Below are 21,245 nucleotides of genomic sequence, written 5' to 3'. Positions count from 1 at the left end.
ACTGTATACAGTTTCAGGTAATCGTGTAACTACTCAGACATTTGTAATCCTGTCCCCCTCCCCCTCCCGACTGCTCCCCAAGTATTTGGTTAGACTAAGCTTTTCTCATCATATATAAAGTCCTTCTTTGGCAGATTAAAAATCCACATTTTTTTCCCCACAGAGATAGATATATAAAAAGATAACATTCTGAGAATTTCATTATCATTCCTATTATTAAAAAAAGTATAACCAGGGTTGCACTTCACTAAATTGTTTTTAAATTTAAGCACATAAACAAAAAGTGTAATCTAATTTCTTAGGCTGACAAGGCCTCATTTGCTTATTCCAGCAATTAACTGTAATGTAACCATAGAGAAAGGTAAAAAACAAATCCTGACTGGATTTCCCTAGAATAAGCAGCACTTTTGGATGCAAAGACATAAACTTATTTTCTGTATCATTGACTTGAATTAAAACCAAATTGCTTTCCTCAGCTAACAAAAAATAAAAGGAATATGCGAAATTTTATTAAAAAAATATTAGTGGTTTAATCTTGTATGGCCTTCTTTAATTCTCAACTTACACTATCTCAGTATTTGAGCCATGATTAATGTTCCTTTCTGCACCCAACATGTTGCAAGAAGCACATGCACCAATGTTCAAAAAAACAATTGTCAACAACGTTATTAGTTGACTCAGTGCACATTTGCAGTATTTTCTGACATAAAAAGTTCTTAATAAGCTGCTTTCTCCATGCTTTGGTGACAATAAGCCAGAAGGAGATATCATTTGCTGGGGTTTACCAGCATGAGTGAATCTAGCTTTCTCTGCTCTAAAATATGTTTTGCATAAACATACTATTACTCAGATGTCCCTGTTTAATTTGTTTAGCAGGGAGAAAAAAAACAGTGCAACTTTTCCTTAATACTGTACAAACATTTATGGTGAGAAAACTACGATGGTAAAACTGGAAATGTAAGTAAAGGACCACCAGTAAAAGCTGCACACTTTAAAAAATGCTTACCACCATCTTATTTTACCCTCTGATAAAATTATGATGGATATAGTTTTATGTTAAAAAAATAATACAATTAATTTCTTGTGTCTGACATACCTTTTATATAAACACAAGCCACTGAGAGAAATACAATGCTGAAAAAGACTAGTAGTGGAACAAAATCTCCTGCCACAGTTCACTGCAGCTTACTATTGCTACTTTAGACCTCTATTCAAATGGTAATGTTAGCAAATATTAAGCAAGAATTAAAGACAATCATCTGTGCTGTAAGCACAGGAAATAAGACCACTGGTGTATAAATATTACTGTGCTGATACTCTAACTAGATTCATACAGGTCACACTTCATTTGAGTAAAAGGCTGAGAGCATGCAGATTTAAATTCCATATTCACAGTAAAATTTGTAGTGACTCCCTATAAGAATCTGTGTATCCAACAAAAGATGCACACAATTCCTCATTGACTTTTGTAATTAAAAGTATAAGAAATAGTAGAGGAGAGGAAAAAGACCTTAATACATTTAAATTACATATTCAGGGAATTCAGTAAATATTCCCACGACCAGATATTTGAAAGTACAGTCTTGCCATAAAGAGCCATTTCAGTCTCTTTATGCTCCATGTTAGCTACCACGCTAGTGGAGAATTTCAGAGTTCTGGTACCAGATCTTACTCTGGAGGAGGTTCAGGCTGCATTGCTGCCAAGCTGGAAGGCATGTTTATAACACACTACTTATTTCTAAGGTAACTACCTAGACAATGATCTTACCTAATAGTATAAGCAAGATAAGCTACCTATTTTATTTCATTCACTAGGTAAGTGTGGGAAAACTAGCAATTACTGTAGAGTAACTACTTGCAGTAAATCCATCCAGATCAGTATGAGAATAGTTTGTGAAACTACTCATGTTACATCTGTGCCAAAATTTCTTCATCTACAAAAGACACAAGTTCCTTTTTTCCTTTCCTTTCCCTGTTTTGACTGTGTTGTTTTAAAATCCATCTGATGCTTGCTAGAAAGAATGCCTAGAAAAATTTCTTACCACGTAAAGAATATTATAACATAGGAAAACAGAAGAGATTTTAAGGATCTGACTTGCTTTGTAAGATTTTCACAAAGGAGAAAAAAAACAACCAAACCAACAAACCACAGAAAAAAGAATAGCTGTTTGTTCAACTTTTTCTAACACAGGCAACTTAATTAAAACTGGTGAATTTAATGAAATGAGAAGCAAAATTCATTAAAATTTCCAAAACCTTACCTTATAACAAACTACTTCTTCAAGACATATGAAGTAAAATTTTGGCAAAGCTTTCATATGGTATTAAGCATTTTACCTATATAAAGCTTCTAGTAATACTTCAACCATTTCATATCACCAATCATTTCAGGCAATCACAACAACTCACAGTATCTGCCTGGTAAACGGAAAAAAGTTTGTAAGAAGTTTTTTTATCCAGTAAATGAAGTGCGTAGGGTTATATGATTTCAGATCCAAAAGTGGTTCCACCATGGCTTATAAAAAACATCCTTCTAAGTCTGCAACTGGGAGTAGCTACGTTTAAAGTAATAATTGCAACAGAACTTCCTGGAGTAAGAAAAGCATCTCCTAGAATTCTGAAGAGGAATACTGGAAAAGGAATAGGAAAAAGTACACAGCACTATTCAAAAGCACCTATTTAATTTAAAGACCCTCATTCCAGTGGAATGTATTGCGCAAGTCATCAGAAAAATGACTGCCTATGTTACAGGATCATGTTACCTGCTAATATGATAATTAATGAACTAAACCCCAAATCTATCATGCAGCGGGCCATATGGATCTGACTTGAAATTGCTATAAAAGCAAAACTGGAAGAAATATAACTTCATTTACATTTTAAAATTCAACTGAACTTTAATGATTTTTTAAATTATTTACTAATCTGATGTAATGAAAAGAACATTAGTAACTCTTATGGAGAATTACAACACAACCTACTAATAAGTAACACAATAATACCATGCACCTGTCATATAACTTTTACATATATCATCTATATACTCCATAATGTAAGAGTAATTATAACGTGTTAGATCAAAGATCCATCCTTACATTTTTCAACAGTAAAGTGTAGCAGGTAAGGCACATAAGTTTAGAGTGATCTTTCTCCTGTAGGCCATTTCACTTTCACCACTCAGCAGTTCAGGAACCTCTTGAGCATCAGCTGGCAGTAACACTGGTTCATTGGACCAACAGCTTTTGCTTAATCTCTTCTTCATGAATTTGCCCAAAATCTCTGTGAACCCATGTACACTCCTGACCTTCACAGCACTCTGTGTATTTAATTTCAGCCTATGTCTCTACTTCAGCTGTAAGAAACAATATTTTTTTTCCAATACTGCTCCTGATTTCATGTATTTATGGCACAACTTTCCTCTCACTCATCTCCACCTGCACCACCCTGCAAAGCTGAGGAGCTCTAGTCAATCTCATTACATGCAAGCTCTTCAACAGCTCTTGGCATTTGTGTTTCTCCTATTTGAACTACTTCTCATTTTACTATATTATTGTTCAGAAGGGATGTCCAGAACCAATTACAGTGCTGAATACATGGGCTCATCCTGGATTTCCCAAGTTGAAACACACAAGCATCCCCCTCATATTCAGTTGGAGTAGATCTTATTTATGGTTTTCTGAAAACTATTCAGCTACATTTTTGGTTTTAATAAGAAATAAAATTAAGTGCTTTTTTTCCTTTTTTTTTTCCTCCAACTATGTCATACACAGTATAAAAAAAAAGGTTTCCTATTCATTTGCAAGTTTTCTTTGGGAAAAGCTTACAAGAAATTTAAGACAATTCTATGAACTTACTGAAATGAGGGTTTAAAAATACTGCAAATTTCTTGCATGGGTGATAGATAAGATTACAGTATTCTGTACCTCCTCTGACAGTCTGCAGATAAAAATTTTTTATTGTAGGCACGATCAAGTGAAAAAGGTCTTTCAGACTGCTGAGACATTGCAGCATTGCCTTGTACTTGGCCAAAAATGTTCACAGAATTGGCAACGTTTTAACAAGAGTCCTCAGTTCTTACCCTCTGGTTTTCTACCTTCAGGTAGAAGTTATAGTAAATTACTATAGAACTCCTATGTTCCTGATTTGCACTAAAACCCAGAAGCCAAGCATGGTGTTTCAGATTCTACCAAAACCAAGATGACCTGGAAGACAGATTCTTACAAGACTGACAATGGTAGCATAAAAAATACACACCCCTTCAGCATTCATCTCTGCCTCTAGGTCTTTGCTGCAGACAAAAGGATGAGTTAACATCTTCTTCCACATCATGGCTTAGATAGTATCAGTATCATGTTCATGTGTTCATTAAAAAGGTTGCATATTTCTTCTGAAAAGCAGTGGCTTTAAATTGTTCTGCTTTCACACAACAAGATATATTTGCATCTCAACTAAATTCTAAAAGGAGACCATCTGGAAGGACTACACAGTACAGTATTTGATGTATACTATACCAAAGCATCATATATGACCATACTTTACAGTCCTAGATTTAATGATGAAAGCTCAGTAGATTTGATGCAATCTGAGGTATAAGCTTCTGGATTCTCTCACAGTACCTACTCCCTTAATGACTTCTGGCATGGTAATAAATGCACTCAAAGGACAATAAAAAAATTAAAACAGTTTTAAGTGTTTCTGTATACAGGAAAGAATATTTCCACATTCTACTTGAATAATACTGCACCAAGTACCAGAATTTTGGTAACCACTGATAACCTTTTAATAACACTTTTCACAAATACATTGTGAAGTATAGACCAGAAAAGCCAATCATACTTCTAATTAATTTAGAATTATTCACATGTTAAGAGATGAGGCAGCCAACATAACTGATTCCAGGACTAGTACTACAGAGATGCTGTCCTTAAGTGCTACAAGTTTTTTCTCTCCTTCAAATTTTAGCATTGAAGTTTTGACATCTAAAAAAAAAACAACCCACCCCACAATTTCAGAGCTAGGATATTATTTATACCTTTAATGGAAGCCCTTCTCCCCATATCTACAGAACATGCATCAATCCCTTGTCATGCAGTTACAAACAGGTATTGTGACTGCTAGATGGAAGTGAAATTTTAAATACATAAATACTAATACTGGATGAAAAGAACTTATGAGTTCTTTAAATGAGTAGAGATGGGTTAAGTGTTTTCCTATCAAAAACTTCTGTGAATAGAAACATATATTAGCATTAGTTCATTGAGACAGAGATAAATAATAATTGCTGCAAAGATTCACTATACTGTAATTTCTCTATGTGGTAAAAGGCAATTCTGCATTCCGGTTTCATAGAGAAATTAATTTTTACCTTTTGTAACAAAATGTCCTAGCTTTTGTGAATTGCTAAAGCTTTAGCCCAATATTCAACTCTTGGTTTTAATTACACATGTTCTGGGCAAACAAGAATGGTAACGTTACAGAAGAGAAGAAAAGAAACTTCCTCTATCATTCATTAAGGTTCCTGTTTAGGCAGCAAAGAAGAAAAACAAAAAAAAGGGAAAAAGAACCCCAAAACATTGGTTCTAAAGGGACCTGAAGACACTGATCACCACACAAAAAAACCCGTCATACAGGATCAGAATATTCTCTATTTCTATCTAGCTTAAACCAAATTTTAATGTATTTACATTACATTCAAATCATCTATCTAAGCCGCAGACCTCCGAACTGCACTTATAAGTTAATTTTACATCCGTTAGCTGCTGCTGTTAAGTTCACACACATCAAACCCAGAACACCCTGTGTTGGCAGATCTGCTGTTCAGAGGTTCCAGCACCTTTGTCTCATAAAACATGACCCCAGGCATGACCTCAGGCCTGGTTTACTGTCTACAAAGTACACTGCTTGTCCCAGAACGGTAAACCCAAATGCAGTTCTGTCATTATGAACAGTAGTTATAACTGAACAGCGCTATTCAGGAATATACTGCATTCTTGTCGCATGCAAAATTGTCTGAAGTTGGTGAATTTAACTTAATTAAATTTATTGCCAATTACAAAATGTTTTAATTACTGACTTGGGTATTGAGAAACAAGACAAACAGTCAAACACCCAAAGAAAACACTTTACCTCCCTCTTTGTCTGTCTCAGCTTCGCTTCAGACCCCCTCTCTCTCCTTCCTTCTAGTCCCCAGTCTCCTTGCTTTTGTCATTATGTTACACTCAGTCCATTTGGTAAGGCAATAGATGGGCCAAGAGAGTGGGATCAGTGCAGAGCGGTTTGCTCTTTTTGTCTCTCCTTGTTTCTTACTCCTTTCAACTGCTTTGGTGTTGGTCCTCCACCAGCTGAAGTCCCCTTGGAGACTGTACCTGTACAGCATGGACTCCTCCATGGGTTGTAGTCCCTTCAAAGGTTTACCTCCGCCCACGTCTTCTTTTGTGTCCTCGCACATCTCCCATCTTTCCCTTCATGCCTACTGCGTTATCTCCCCTGTATCTCCATTTGTGCATCATTTTGGGTCTCCTGCATCACCTCTGTGCTTCTTTCTGTGTCTTCTTTTCTGCCTCCTCACAGCCCTCCTCCTGTATCTCCACTTGTGCCTCCTGACATGTTTTCCCTTTGTGTTTCCTCCTCTACTTTGGTGTCTCCCATCCCTCGTAGCTACTGATATTTATTAAATATGTTTTTGCAGAGATGCCACATGCTCTACTGTTTGGTTGTCATCAGTACTAGGTAAATAAAACCCACTAAGTTTTAGACAATCTCTTTGAAAGAGCTACTTACAGGTGCATAAATATTAGTGAGAGATGTCTTCATTTCTAAAGAACAGATCCCAAGATTACATACATATGTTCTGTTACATGTATCAATCCCAAAATATGTAGTCTTGTCAGCCAAAGTTCATATTTCTGGAAATTAATTAAATTTGACTTACCAAAACAGAATCAAGTTTTTGTTTCACCTTCTGCATTCTCATTGATGCTCTTGCAACACTGACAAACTGATCTGCTGGAGACATCACTGAACTATTTTGTACAGGAATTTCAGAGAAACTGCTAAAGAACTGTGGCCCTCTTGGTGCAGCTGTGGTAAGTGATGAACCGAGATCTTTTACAAGTTCAGCTTCCTGTTGTGCAACTGTAGAAATAACCAATATTAATGTGTCAGGTGAAGCCTTACGTTGCCACGGGAAAAAAACCCAATTGAATGATAGCTGTTGTTTCGCCAGCCATATCTTCAGTCAAACACCATCAGAATCTGTACTAACAGTGCTATATGGAAAACATGAAAACGACATAAAATTTTCCCCACAGTACCTCATTTCCCCCTAACTCTTCCTGATCACAGTGCCTCCCCCTTCTGTTATCTGTGTTCACTAACCTCTCACACAGAAGTGATATTTTTGTATTGCTTATAAACAAGTGTTCTCCATGCAGATATATCGAAGGGTGGGGAAGAGAAAGGACTTTTTCAAAGGCAAGAAAGTTACAGAGCTTGCACTGAGTTCAAGCCAGCTATTTTACTAGGTACGTTTCACATTTTTTTCGGCCTAGTTCAAGTGAGCTATTATACTCAAGTAAAATTTCAGAAGTTTCTACAGGCATAGCAGACATTCTTAGGAGGTAGCCTGTTCTAGAATAGGATACTTTTGATGAAAGTTGTGCTTGCTGTAATTTAAACAATTTGTTTGACTTTTTCAAATTTTGTACTGTGGTCTCAAGGAACAAAGTTTAAAAAATTCATGAAAGTTTTGTCTAGGACATTCATGAAACTGTTGGTGTATGTAAAACACATACTGTTGGAGTCTTAAAAACTGTGTCAATGACTGAAATTAGTATTACTATATGATTAACTCTTTCAACACTAAGGCAGTAAGACTATCTTCTGAAAGCAAAGCGTGTGCTTTTAACCAAAAAAGGAACAAAAAGTTTAGTAACAGACAATATAGAAAAGACCACAACCTATACAAAAACTTACTGTCATCAGTGACTTAGTTAAGCAGCCAGATGATACAACCAACTACCAGTGTGATATCTGAATGATCTCTAAATACACACACGCATATATATAAACTACCCTATACTTTTTAAAAGCTCACTGTCTGCTGAACAGTCAAAAAATGTTGAAGTTCTCCACCTGAAAAATTGTTCATTGCACTCTAGAATGCAGATATCTTACTGGGTTGAAGTTTAGCACTGAATATTGACTGTGAAGTCATTCCACTTTATTTTCCTGTAAAAGTCAACCAGTTCACCAGACAAACTGTGAGATTTGATATGAGTAATCTCATTACTACGTGTTATTTAAAAAAACAAATATAAAAAGACAGGATGAGCTTTAGAAATCTATGTTCACTGCAAATATAATTCAAACAAAAATCTGTTACAGATATGCAAAATATATTGCATAATCTGTATCAACATTATTTACTATCTAGATGCAACATGACCTCTGAAACTAAGTCCTTAATTGAAACAATGACATTGCTCAAGCTAACCACAAACACATAAATATCAGAAAAGCCTGCAAAAGACAGTCTGAATTTTATTTTGTATATCAAAACCCAAAAGTTAATCTTGAGTTGTCTCTTTAATCTAAAACAGGGAATAAACGTATCTCTCTCATAATGACACCACAGACGTAACACCTGTTTATTAGAACAATCTGTACTCTCCAATCCATTTCTAGACAGCTTCTGAACATTATTTTGCAAAAGCCAGCACAAAATACTGAGATTTCTATTAAATTATACATGAATTTTCAGAATAGGTGTATTTTCTGGCTCCATAATCCATCTTGATATTGAAAAGCGGCTTTTAAATATCATACATAGGCAGCATCATACAAATAGAGTGCAATAAAAATCACACAGCATGACATACAATAACATTTAAACTTAAGATTACAAGGGACCTCTGGTGATTGGCTGGGTCAAAGCCCCTGCTCAAAGCCGGGTCACCTACAGTAGACTGCTCAGTCACGTCCAGTTTGGTTTTGGTATCTCCCAGGATAAAGATATGTATTATCATCAAATAACTGTTTCCTTTTTCCTTCAAAAGAAGTACAAATATTAGCAAATCACTTCTGAAAATAAAATATTTATGGGCGTGTAACAAGAAAATGTGTACTGTACCTTTATAATCATAAATGTATGCAAGAATTGGCTGGTTTTGACCAAAGGCACAAAATAACACCATGTGTTCATGTGGATGAAAGGCGACATCACGAAGTGGAGATGTGAAGGGGAGTTCAGAATATATGGCCACCTGATCTCCTACAGAAGTGAAATATGATTAATTTGGAAATTAACCATGGAAATATATTTGATACAGCAAAACAACAGTTGGTTAGAGCTTGTATTACTACAGGGCAGTGACTGCCACTGTAAATACCCTTCAGTCAATTTCATTCTTGAAAGTTAGTATTTTGTATAAGACAAAAAATATTGCATGCTTTTAAGTTACTGAGAAAAGTTAGTGCTGTTCCAATAGTTGCAGGAAACCCCAGAGGATGCATCAGGTTAGCAGAGTTCTTGTTCTGATAAGCACATTCTGGAAAGGTGGCGTTCCACAGTACTTGTGCTTGCATTTTGCCAGATAGCTATCTTAGCTGTGGATTTCAATTATATAGCACTGACAATAGCAGTGAAAGTTGAGCAGAAAATAAATAAAAATAGCTCTTCAGCTGATGGCGTTATGAATGTAAGTACAGTGTGTAAGCAAGTCAAAGTATGATGAAAACATACTAGTAACAAAGTTCCTCCTCCCTCCTTTTATTCTTTTTTAAAGTTTTCAGATTAATTATGTAGTGGCATAGATGTAAGCTAATATAGTTGGAAACATGGAAAGAAATTAAAACCAGAACTGTTTGTTAGCTGCCAGTTTTAAAATATTTACTTCTTCCTTTTTAAAAATTATTTAGATAATTGGAGACAGAATATAATGTCATCTAAATCAAGGACTGTATCCTGCTTTCTACTGTTATTTTTGTCCTTTTTACCTCACTGCACAATAAAGATGACAAACTATTATCTTACATTTACTTAATATTTTTCCAGAAAGATTTTGGTAGCTATTTTGAAATTACTACATTTGGGGAATAATTCATGAAGAAACCTTATATTATTCCTAAGGCCAAAAGCACTCAGTCTCTGACCACCCTTGGGAAACAGATGAAGTGTTCCTCAACAAAAGCCTAACTCCCAGATCCAAAAACCACAACAGATAGACTGAGTTGAGTTAAAACATTTTTCTGTATTCTGTTTTAAGACCTTCATCCACATGTAAAGAATTGTAGAACACAAAACGCTGAGCCTCAGGTGCTCTGTTCCTGCTGGATATTCCAAATGCTACATCTGCCTATTCATTTCCTCTAGAGAACTAAATCTTAGAGATTAATAATAGCTATTTAAAAGGTGGAGATAAGGCTTCAGGATTAAAGAACATCTATCCTGAAGTTTTATTCCATATAAAAAATGTTTCAATAAAACTTACAAAACCCTTTCCCCCTCCACCTTGACAACCTGGCTTAAGACCAAAAATAATCAATTACCTGTTTCTGGATTCCAAACATAAGCCTTTCCATCTTCACTTCCAGAAAACAGGAACGTACCACATGGTGTTAAGGTGCTGTGAATCTTTTCTCTGTAATTTGTGGCACCTATGTATTTCTTTGTAGCCAAACTAAAAATAAAGAATAGTTTGCAAATGTAGCAGATACTTTCAGAATAGACAATCTAACTTTTTATGTGTCAGTGCTCAGAAAAATCAATACACCTTGCATCCCAAATAGACATCTAAGCACCCACCTTTTGCAGAGTGCAATGTTTACCCTTTCTTTTCCCTGGCTTTCCTAATGCACCTTAAATTATAGATGAAAGTATACATTCTTGTTTTTCAGCAGGAAATGGAAATACCCAGATCTAGATGTAGTAATTTGCATTTTCTTAATCCTTGGCTTTGCAAAAAATAGGGAAATTGGCACTATTATATCAAGTTCTGCCAAAAAAAGTTTTCATTATGCTACCTTGATTACATCCCAGTAGTGTTTAGATTTATCCAACAGCTCTCTTTAGCTCTTCAGACTAATATCTCCTTGGTTAGGAAACCAGCAGTAGAATCAACAAATTTCAGACATCAATGTTTATTTACTACTAATATTAGTATTTTTAATATGATTTTGCAACATCGGTATCCTATTCATTTTTTTCAGTGAAACACTATTGGTCAGTACAGTAATAAAGACCTACTAATGAACTACTGCCAGTTTGTAGGCATCAAGCTGGGGAGAAACTACAAAAGGATTTAAAGAAGCCCCTTACAAGCTGGCTTATGCTATCTTAAACATGAGGCACAGCTTGGAAAGAGATATGAAAGTTCAAAATGAAGACTAATACAGCAGTAATACTACAATGCAGAATTTGAGGCAAGAAGAACGGCAACAGGCCATGATAGCCCTCAAAGACAAGTAATTTTGAAACATGTTACTGCAGAAACAGTGGAGGTACGCTGGGAAAAGTGCAGTGCAGTTAATATGACAGGAGTATTGTTTCTAACAATATTCTGAATAAATATACCCTAGATATAATTGTATTTGGCAAGCAAGAGAAAAAGATGCTTTAATGATCACAGTGCAAGACCATATTAGCCCAAATATGAGTTTCAGCTGCGTGAGTAAGAAAGATAGTATCTCTGAGATGTCATGTAGAAGAGCTCTGCAAGATGTAAAACTAACCTGCACATGAAACCCTAAGGAGAGGTCTGAACCAAAACCAAACCTCTGATCACATACCTGAGTGACAGGACAGCAGCATTATCCAAAAAGATCAAAAAAGTAAGTAGAAGGAGGAAAGTTAAGAACACCTAGCTGTCAATACAAGTGAATTGTGTTGATCTGTGACCTCCACCCCCTCTTTTCTCATGCAGGGAATGAACAGTTAATGCTGACGCGTAAAATTATCACTGCTGGGTATCTGACCCTGTGGTTTATTGACAGACTTAAGCCAATGTAACTGTGGGATGCGGGCAAAGCAGCAGTCCTGCTACTGTCCTCTCCACCCTTATTTTCCCAGGCTCTCCCTCATTTCTTCTCTAGTGTTTGGGCAGCTATCAGATGAGATTGATCTGATAGTTGATTAAAATGAAAATTAATCATTTGTATTTGTAGGCTGATTTTTAGTTGGATCAGTTCACTGATCTGACTTAGCCCGCATCAAAAGATCTCTACAGCTGATAAAAAGGAAATGCTAGGAATACATGGCCATGGGTGTGGGAGATAGGAGGAGATGGTGTCTCCTATGGATAAAATGGCCTAAAGAAATTGTGAAACTGCACACTATATTAACCCTTTCTGGGAGATTAGTATGCATGTCATTTTTTTTTCTCTCAAACTAAAACACTCTACCCTTTCTAGGAATGGTAGTGATAGAAAAACCCTATCTGCCTCAAAAACTACAGGCTTCCACTGTTAATTCACCAATTTCAAGCTTCCATTGAGTGGATAGTTTAGCCTTCTAACATGGTCATTATAATTTATCATTTACAATAAAAGATGAAGAGTGCACTATAAGACTGGAAAGTCTTCAGCTAGTTCAAACATCCAACCCAAAAGAATCATAGAACCATTTAGGATGGAAAAGACCTTTAAGATCATAGAGTCCAACTGTTAACCCAGGACTGCCCAGTCCACCACTAAACCATGTCCCTAAGTGCCACATCCACACGTTTTTTAAATAGCTCCAGGTATGGTGACTCAACCACTTCCTTGGGCAGCCTGTTCCAAAGCCTGACAACCCTTTCGGTGAAAGAGTATTTCCTAATATCCAACCTAAACCCCCTTGGTGCAAATTAAGGCCATTTCCTCTTGTTCTATCACTTGTTACTTTGGAGAAGAGACTGACCCCCCCTTGCTACCTCTCCTGAGAGACAGTGTGTGTGTATGTGTATATATATGTGTGTGTGTGTACCACACATAAAAGTATATTCTAAAAGAATGTAGTTTCTCATGCTATGAGAGTGGAAAGGTATTTTCCACAGGTTATTTCATGTAGAAAACTAGGGGCCTTTAATCTTCTGCGTGGCAAGCAGATGAAGGGAACCCATGAAATTAAGAATGAACCATATAAAATAAGCATTCATATCTTTGACGTGACTTTCCAGAAGAGAATGTTCAGGTGCATCTTATCAATGGGTGTAACTGATAGGACTGAGACTCTTCACGGTTTCACCCAGTGAAAGGACAAGAGGGAACAGACAAAAATTGAAATATAGGAAATTCCATTTGAAATTAAGAAAAAAAGATCTCTTATTTTGAGAACAAACACTACAGCATGTTGCTCACAGAAGCTGTAAACTGTCCATCCTTACAGATATCCAAAAAACAACTGGACAAAACTCTTGAGTAACAGGCTTTCATACTTTGATTGTTGGGGTTGGACTGGACACTCTCCAACCTCAATGACTCGAGTGATTCTGCAATCCCCTTGTTTTTTATTGTAGTTTATTACAAAAGAATCAAGCTCATAATTTTTATTTTCATTTTTAATAGTTAAGTTAAAAATATTTCACTGCCTGCTTAATATACCATATATCACTGCATTTTTCAGTATTTATGATGACAAGCTTCATTCCATTTTATCATTAAAACACTCTTCCCCAGTCTTAACAATGAGAAAATAACACACAAACACATGTCATAATTTCAAAGTTATTATCAAGCCCAGAATGCATTTTTAAAAGTTAATTCAATCTTCAGGAGACTAGTGCCTTTTCCTTCATGCCACCTTAAACTCCCAAGTAATCTAGTAATTTTTGGATATTCTATTCTAAAAGACTTACCCAATATCACACAAAAGGTCTGTAATACAGCAGTATTTTGAAACCATTTCCTAACCCTAATATTGCTATCCTTGATTATTAGGACATCTTCTCCAGAACTATACATTTAATAGTTTTATGTACTTTATTTGCCCAAGTAAATTTTAAACCAAAAAGGAAATACACACTTCTCGCCAAAAGTCTACTTACATTCTGAGATCCATGATTCTCACAGTACTGTCTCTGGCATGTATTAATAAACGCCTTCCATTTGGATGCACCTCCAAATGATTTATTGGTGTTCCTTTAATATCATTTTCTTTTATTTCCTACAGAAAGAAGGAAAATAAGGTAAAAAACAAACAAACAAAGAACTTTCTGTTTTAAAACTCATGTTTTTACAAATCATTACTCATTTTTCTCTTGCATTACTCTTTTTCTGCCTACTTCATTCTATTTGGTTAAGGAAAACATTTGTTCCTTTATTAAGGCATTACATCCTAAGCAATCAACTTTTCAGAACCACAAGGCAGATTCTGCTGTGACTCTGAACTCTTGAGACACAGTTGATGAGAGAAGTGCTGACTCAACATTAAGCCTTTCAGGTATGAACAGGTGATTTGTAAAGCCTGTGGTCTATTTTATTGTTGCCTCTAGAGAAAAAACTTATTGCAATAGTATTTATCTGTTAATACAATGCTATTAAAGCTCAAGCATTTTCATATTTTACATACAAAAAACTAAAGTTGTAAAACAATTCAAAAGTTTTAAGTCAATGAATCACAGCATATACTATCAGCACTTTCGTGCTGTTATTTAAAGGAAATACACCTTTTCAGTTAAACAAAACAACTATAAAAAATTTGAACTCAAATCAAATTACTAGATTTGGAACATTTCACATAAAAATGATGACACTAGTTTAAGAAACCTATATACCTTATCAATCCTCCATTGTTGAAACAGGTGTTGAGAACTTCCTTTGACAGATGTATCCCAAACTATTATCAGTCCTGAACTATCTCCTGAGAACATGTGGAGCCCTGTGAAATAATGTCTTATCAGCAGAATACCACACAAAAGAACTAACACAGAAAAGGACGCATGAACAAGAAAACCTTTTTCTGTTATTTCTGTGAATAGGCAAACACCAATTCTTTCTTCTCTTTTGCTACGATACACTCAGTGTAAATACGTTTTGCTCAAAACGCGTGATGTAAGTTGATACCATAAATTTGGATTCAGCATGCAAGTCAGATACTGGAGTGCAGAATATTCTTTTTTTTCATTTTTACTCATATTCTGAAACCAACAAAAAGTGAGCGTTTATAGCTCAATGAGCTTCACATGATACTCAGATTCTTGACCTATACGTTCACTGAGCATCTTGCACAAGAACAAATACTGTTTTCCAACAGTTGTTCTTAAATTAAGCACAAATATTTGTTCTTTATAAAAATGCAACTCTTTCCTCTTTGTAGTACCTACTCCAGTGAATACCTCCAAAAATGAACCACCTAATTACTAATGATGCCACCAATACCAGAAAGTCAAACACAAGTATTTTATTCATTCACCAGTCTTCAACTTCCCACTCTCCACTAGTACGTGTCAGTACCTCTCAATCACTTTTCTGCTGTTAATCTACCAGCTAACATTAGTCACAATAGTCAAATCTGTCCTTTTCTGTCAGTTTTTCACATTCTCTGTCAATGTTGAGAAGTTCACCACCTTCCCACTTCTTCAGTCTGGCATTAAAAGTCTCACAATCTAACTACTGCTGCTCACTATCTTCGTATTGGCAACTTTGAATGACAACATAGTGGAGCTCTTTGCTACTGTTCTGATCATGCGATCATGAATCATACTGTTCTGAAGTTCTGTTCTGAGAGTTCTCTAGAAGCTAGTTTCAGATTTCCTGCTTCTGTTTTTAAGTTAGTACATAATTCTTCCACCTGGAAGAATTCTAGCCAAACCTGCTTTTTTTCCAGCTTACCCCTCTACGCTAACTGCTAGGCTTTCCACCTGCATCCTCATGCATTTGTCTCCTCCGAACAGGAGCATCTGTGCTTTACATTCTGCAGATTCTTGCTGCAATACATACAAAACATTAACTAACTAATAATAGCTAGTTGTAGGGACAACAAAAACTAAACCATGACCAAAATTTGCCCAGTCATCATTGCCTGATCACTACACATTTTTTTGCCTGTCCTTTCTACACTTACTTTTTGTGATTACTCTCCATCTATATCAGGGATTGTGTGTCCCTTTGTGGTCATCCAAATAAGGCATCAAACTAACATATTCATTACGAACACAGCTAAAAATATTCTAATCTATTACAGCATTTTACCTTGCCTCTATGAAATAAAGCAAACTAGGAATGCTCAAGTTGGTCTTCAAGTGAAGACTATTTGAAAAAGTAATACTAAGCACGTACCTTCTGCATCAAAACAAAGCGTGTTGATGAAACTTTTGTGACCATCAAGCTCCTGCAGCAGTTGCCCATGGATTTCTTTCACATTTGCATTCCAGATTCTAATCACTGCGTCATAACATCCTGTCACAACCAAGGAGTCAGCAACTGGATGGTACTTTGCAGTGTAAACAAATGAAGGATGAGGGAAAACTCTCACTGCAGAAGCTGCCTGCATTTCTATTTTCCACATTCTAAAAGGAAAGAATGTGAGGATATCCACTGTAGAAAGCAATCACACACAGGTATAACTGAATACTGTATTTTGTGATAGTGGTTCTAGAGGCAAATGCTAGCAAACACTTGCCAACACCTATTTATCCTACCAATTTGTTCCACCTATATTTAATATGGTACTTTCTAACAAGACTTAAGATACAGTTACATAGTACTCTGTCTTCAGAGTACATTCATGACTACTTACTCATTTAATGGACATTTTAAAATACTGAAAAAATTCCATGGAATGGATCAGTTTCTTTCTTTCCAAAGTTATAACCAAATTATTAAGACCTTCTGGGGAATCACTCATTTAAATAAATGGTAGAACAAAAAACCTGCAAAAGGAACATTTAGGACCACTAAATATAAATAAAATCCACAAAAAGTTTTAAAATAACCATTACCTCCCACATATGATTGTGATCTCAAGGATGTTTTCTTCACATAAATTCAGTTCTTACAATTAATTTATTTCCTATCCTTCACCACCCAGAGCTGTAAGATCAGATTTTTCTTAGGAAGTGTTTTTTGTTTGATGCTATACGTTTTATTATTGAGCCTTCCCCAGACATGAGTCCATAAAGAATGGAATGGTACCTGGATCATGAAATACAGGTGGGCACATTTCAGGGTGCTCAGTTACAGTATGCAATTTAATTGTTTGACTGCCACCCCTCCAGGTGGGGTAACTACTTCTGGTGGCTAATGAAGAATTCTAAGCTTACTCTGAGGTGAGTTCATTACAAAATTGCAATTTCTTAGAGTATTGCAACTAACTTGCAACTTAAGGTGCAAAGTTCACAAGGAGCCTACCTATCTTTTATAATGATTTTGCTCTAACAACATAAAAGTTAATTTATTGTTCACAAATAACGTGGGACTAAAGCTTGGGAAGGCTCAAGGGTAACGTAAAACACTATATAAAAAAGAATTCACATAAGTTCCCAAATTTCCCTCCAAATTGCTTTAGAACTTAGCCTGAGAGATGATCCAAGTAATAAACAGATAATGACTTTAATTTTGGTCCTCATCCTTCAGTTCTACCATAATTCAAGAGCAAAGTGCTCCCAAAGTGAAAGGGAAAAAGAAGAAACTCCTTGCCTAAATTAAGGCTTTTTTAAGGAGCTTAAGGCAACGGACAATAAATACAGGAACTAATAACTCGTACAGTGACTATGCATAGTACACAGAAGAAGAGGCAGACCACTACAGTTTCAATTTGCTGCCAAAAATTCAAGAATTGAGGAACAGCTAGGCCTTCTTATAGGCAACAAATGACTGAATCCGGTGTTTACTTCAATATAAAAAAAAAATATCTTCATTTGATCGGCTTCCAAATAAAAAAAATGGGCTAAGCTCTTAAAATACTCTTTTCATGCCTAAATATAAACAGCAAAAAACAAAACAGTTCCACACATACAATACATCATTTAACAATACTTCTGGCATTTCAATTATGCAACTGCCCATAGCATTACTGCATTGCATAACAGAAACAACAGATAGGGATCTGAAGAGCTAAAAAACAAAACAAAAAAACCAAAAACCCTCCACCCTACAAAAAATTATGAAGTTTCTCAAAATAAAATTGTGCAGTATCACAGCTGTATTTTCTTGTATTTCTACAGTTTCGAGGGTTTTGCTTTAAAATATTAATTTGTTCAAGGTTTAAACATTAACACTGCATTGAAGTACACTTTTTAATTGTAGAGGAAAAAGTGTACATATTCAAGTCTCAGAAATAATACTATCAAATCTCATTTACACCAATTTACATTGAATTATTTAAGTATCCAAAAACTAGGGGAAAAATTTTAAAATTACATACATATGTACAGTGTGGCAAATTTATATGCATAACTTGAATCTTAATCTTTCAGCTTCCTGTCTCATGTTTAAATTTGAAAACTTAACATTACATTCATAATATGGCAATTTCTCCAAGGACAGAGTATGCCAGCTGTCTCAGTGACTTCCTGAAATCTAAACTTTTTGGTCATTTGCTGCACTGTACAAAATGTGACAGTTTTTGGAAAAGCTTTGCTTTCAAATACATATACATTAGAAACCAATGTATTAAACACGGCGTGATTAACTCCATCACAATTTTTATATTTACACTGTATCAAACCTTTAATTAAAACATTGTAGCAGTTTGTAGTAAGACATGAAATTGGACCACTTTCTTTTCTGCTTCTGATGCTGCCAGAACACCTTCATCATACTCACCTGACAGTGCCATCAGAGGATGCAGTAAGAAGGTATTGATTGTCTTTTGACCAACAAAGATCATACACTATGTTAAGGTGACCATAAACTTCTCTCAGGAGCCGTCCAGAAGGAATATCATACACTAGTGAAGTTTAAATACAAAAACATTTTTTTAAAAGTATTTACAATAAATTATATGCAATTATTAGTGCGAAGTTTAGTTTAATCTTAGGCGGAGTTTTTGCTAGCACAAGTCAAGTTTCTTTATCTTCTCATTTTCAAAGAACAAGATCAAATAGTTGCTGGATATGCATGGATGGCATGCATATACTTCCATCTAGTGGTTCATGGATGTCACAGATGTCTTAGCCCCTAAGAAACCCTTAAGAAACAACCTACTTGCTTTAAATTATTAGAACCAGATTAAGATTATAATTTCTATTTATTTTTTAAAAAAATATTGACAGGTACACGACCAATCTTTGAAATAGATTAATACTGAGATCATTTTCTGGGGCTGTTCCTTGCATTTAAACATTGAAATAATTTTTGTATACTTAAAATACTGTTCTCTCTAAATCTCAATATTCTTATGGAGGATTTAAGAACTGTGAAGAAGCAGTCCCAAGTATGAGTAATAAGGAATATTTGTAGTTCCAACAGAAATGGACCATGGAAGACAGATGCTGCCAGTAGTCTGTCTGGAGATGACAATATTGTGGGTATCTCAACTTTTCATGACAAAAAGTATGCATGTGCAGTGGGGGCTGGAAAAGTTATTTTACTTTAAAACTTATTATCAGAAAACATGTTCTTTAGGCAAACTGATTTAGTATTTCCATTAGACCTCTGCACAGAAACAGTGGGATTTCATACCGTTAAACTGTGTATACACTACCACATAAGAAAAGCTAATTCTGGCCCTGGTAACACAGAAAGAGCATTTTCCTCAATGCTTTTTGGTGCACACAACAATTTACAAAACATGCTTTAAAACCCCACAATTTAAAATTACATCTCTTGCCCTTTAATGTCAAAACTACATGAGTTATAAGAAAAAAACGCCAAACATTTTAAACTTACAAGCAATGGGATAGCCATTCCTTCCTGCACATGCTGCTGCCAGTGTTCTCCCATCATGAGAGAAGCGAATACAGAAACAGCCCATATCTCCACCTCGCAGTGAAAACAGATGCTTGTTCGGTATGCGGCAAGCCTAGCTTTTCAGGCAAGAATTGGGATAACACAGTTATGAATATTAACTACCCAATGCTTAAAACATTCTGGGTTGCTGTCACGCAACAAGTTTTAAAAAGCTACTAACATCTTAAGGGAATTTAAAAGAAAAATTCAACCTTATAAACAAAGACAGTTCTGCTGCATAACTTGGGCCACATCTAGTTTGCCCCATTTTTACAGACAACTAGCAAGTTTTAAAAACCTAAGTAAATGTAAGATTGAATTAAATTTCCTTAATCTTAAGAAGCTCTTAAAGATTACTATCGCCAATAATAGAAGCTGTAGAGTTAAGACTGTAAGTCAAGCTTCTTTAAGGAGTCTAAGCACAACTTTTATAAACTTAATGATTGCAGAGTGAACTCAAGACGACTAAGTACAGGCACTCAAACTTTCGGTCTACCAAATCACCTTTAGCATTCCTCATCTGTATTTCAATTCCTGATTTTTTTAAGCATAACTGGAGATGAAACATTTTTTAAAACTGCACAGGTATTATAGTCCCCCTTCCTCTCTCCTGAAGTATTTCCTCTTTTTCACCCAAGGGCTTTTTGTCCAGAACTAAATTCAAAGGGCAATTCAAATATGCAGAGTAGTTATACGATTATTTAACCTAAACCCGATTTACCTTTACAAATGAAACATGAGTATTAACAGATTCATATGCATTTCATATTTAATTAATATATCAAATAATTCATAATAAAACATTTTGGAAAAATAACTTCATCTATCTATATCTATGGAAACATACAACTGTATTGTGGTTCTTTAAAAAGATAACTTAGATTCAAAGGCAAAAATTAAATGTATAAAAAGGAAATAATAATTCTGAATGACTATTCATTTTTAAGCAAGCATATCTGCTTTAATATTCTTTGGCTAACAGGCATGCCAAATCACACTACCCTTACTGACACTTTTTCACAAGACAGTGCATCACAAAATACATTATTGTTGCTACTAAAGCTCTCCAATATTTACATGGACTGCTTTAAGTATAAGTGAGCTGTCAAATGTCATTTCTATGATGGCAGGTAAATATTCTTAGGATCATATTTCTCTTAGTTTCAATTACACACTTATATTCAGAATGGCAACTTTCTGAAAAGTAACAAACATTAACATAAATATAGGTATCCTGCCATTTTTGGTAAGAAAATTTCCATTGTAAAAACAGACTCATCTATTCTTTGCAATTTTATTACTGTTAGCAAACATTACTGGCAAATAAAATTAAGTCCACGTACATTTATGTGTTCTTTTTAAAAAGATCTGTACAAGGA

At 35.3% G+C, this 21,245-nt stretch overlaps 1 protein-coding gene across 2 annotated transcripts in view; it reads right to left on the bottom strand.

Annotated features, from left to right (window-relative positions):
* The window catches only part of AHI1 (Abelson helper integration site 1), a 96,757-nt gene that overhangs the window by 52,782 nt on the left and 22,730 nt on the right, over window positions 1-21,245 (bottom strand). For both annotated transcript variants that reach the window (XM_056343848.1, XM_056343849.1), the window contains exons 11-18: window positions 19,807-19,939; window positions 18,742-18,865; window positions 16,255-16,484; window positions 14,751-14,854; window positions 14,022-14,140; window positions 10,549-10,679; window positions 9,131-9,271; window positions 6,932-7,134 (exon numbers count right to left, since the gene is read on the bottom strand). In XM_056343848.1, the coding sequence (XP_056199823.1) occupies window positions 6,932-7,134; window positions 9,131-9,271; window positions 10,549-10,679; window positions 14,022-14,140; window positions 14,751-14,854; window positions 16,255-16,484; window positions 18,742-18,865; window positions 19,807-19,939 (1,185 nt within the window). The remainder of the gene's footprint in view (window positions 1-6,931; window positions 7,135-9,130; window positions 9,272-10,548; window positions 10,680-14,021; window positions 14,141-14,750; window positions 14,855-16,254; window positions 16,485-18,741; window positions 18,866-19,806; window positions 19,940-21,245) is intronic.

The sequence above is a fragment of the Falco biarmicus genome, chromosome 6, assembly GCF_023638135.1.
Source record: "Falco biarmicus isolate bFalBia1 chromosome 6, bFalBia1.pri, whole genome shotgun sequence".
NCBI lineage: Eukaryota > Metazoa > Chordata > Aves > Falconiformes > Falconidae > Falco > Falco biarmicus.
The sequence above is the reverse complement of the archived record's forward strand: the minus strand, read 5'-3'. Positions and strand labels throughout refer to the sequence as shown.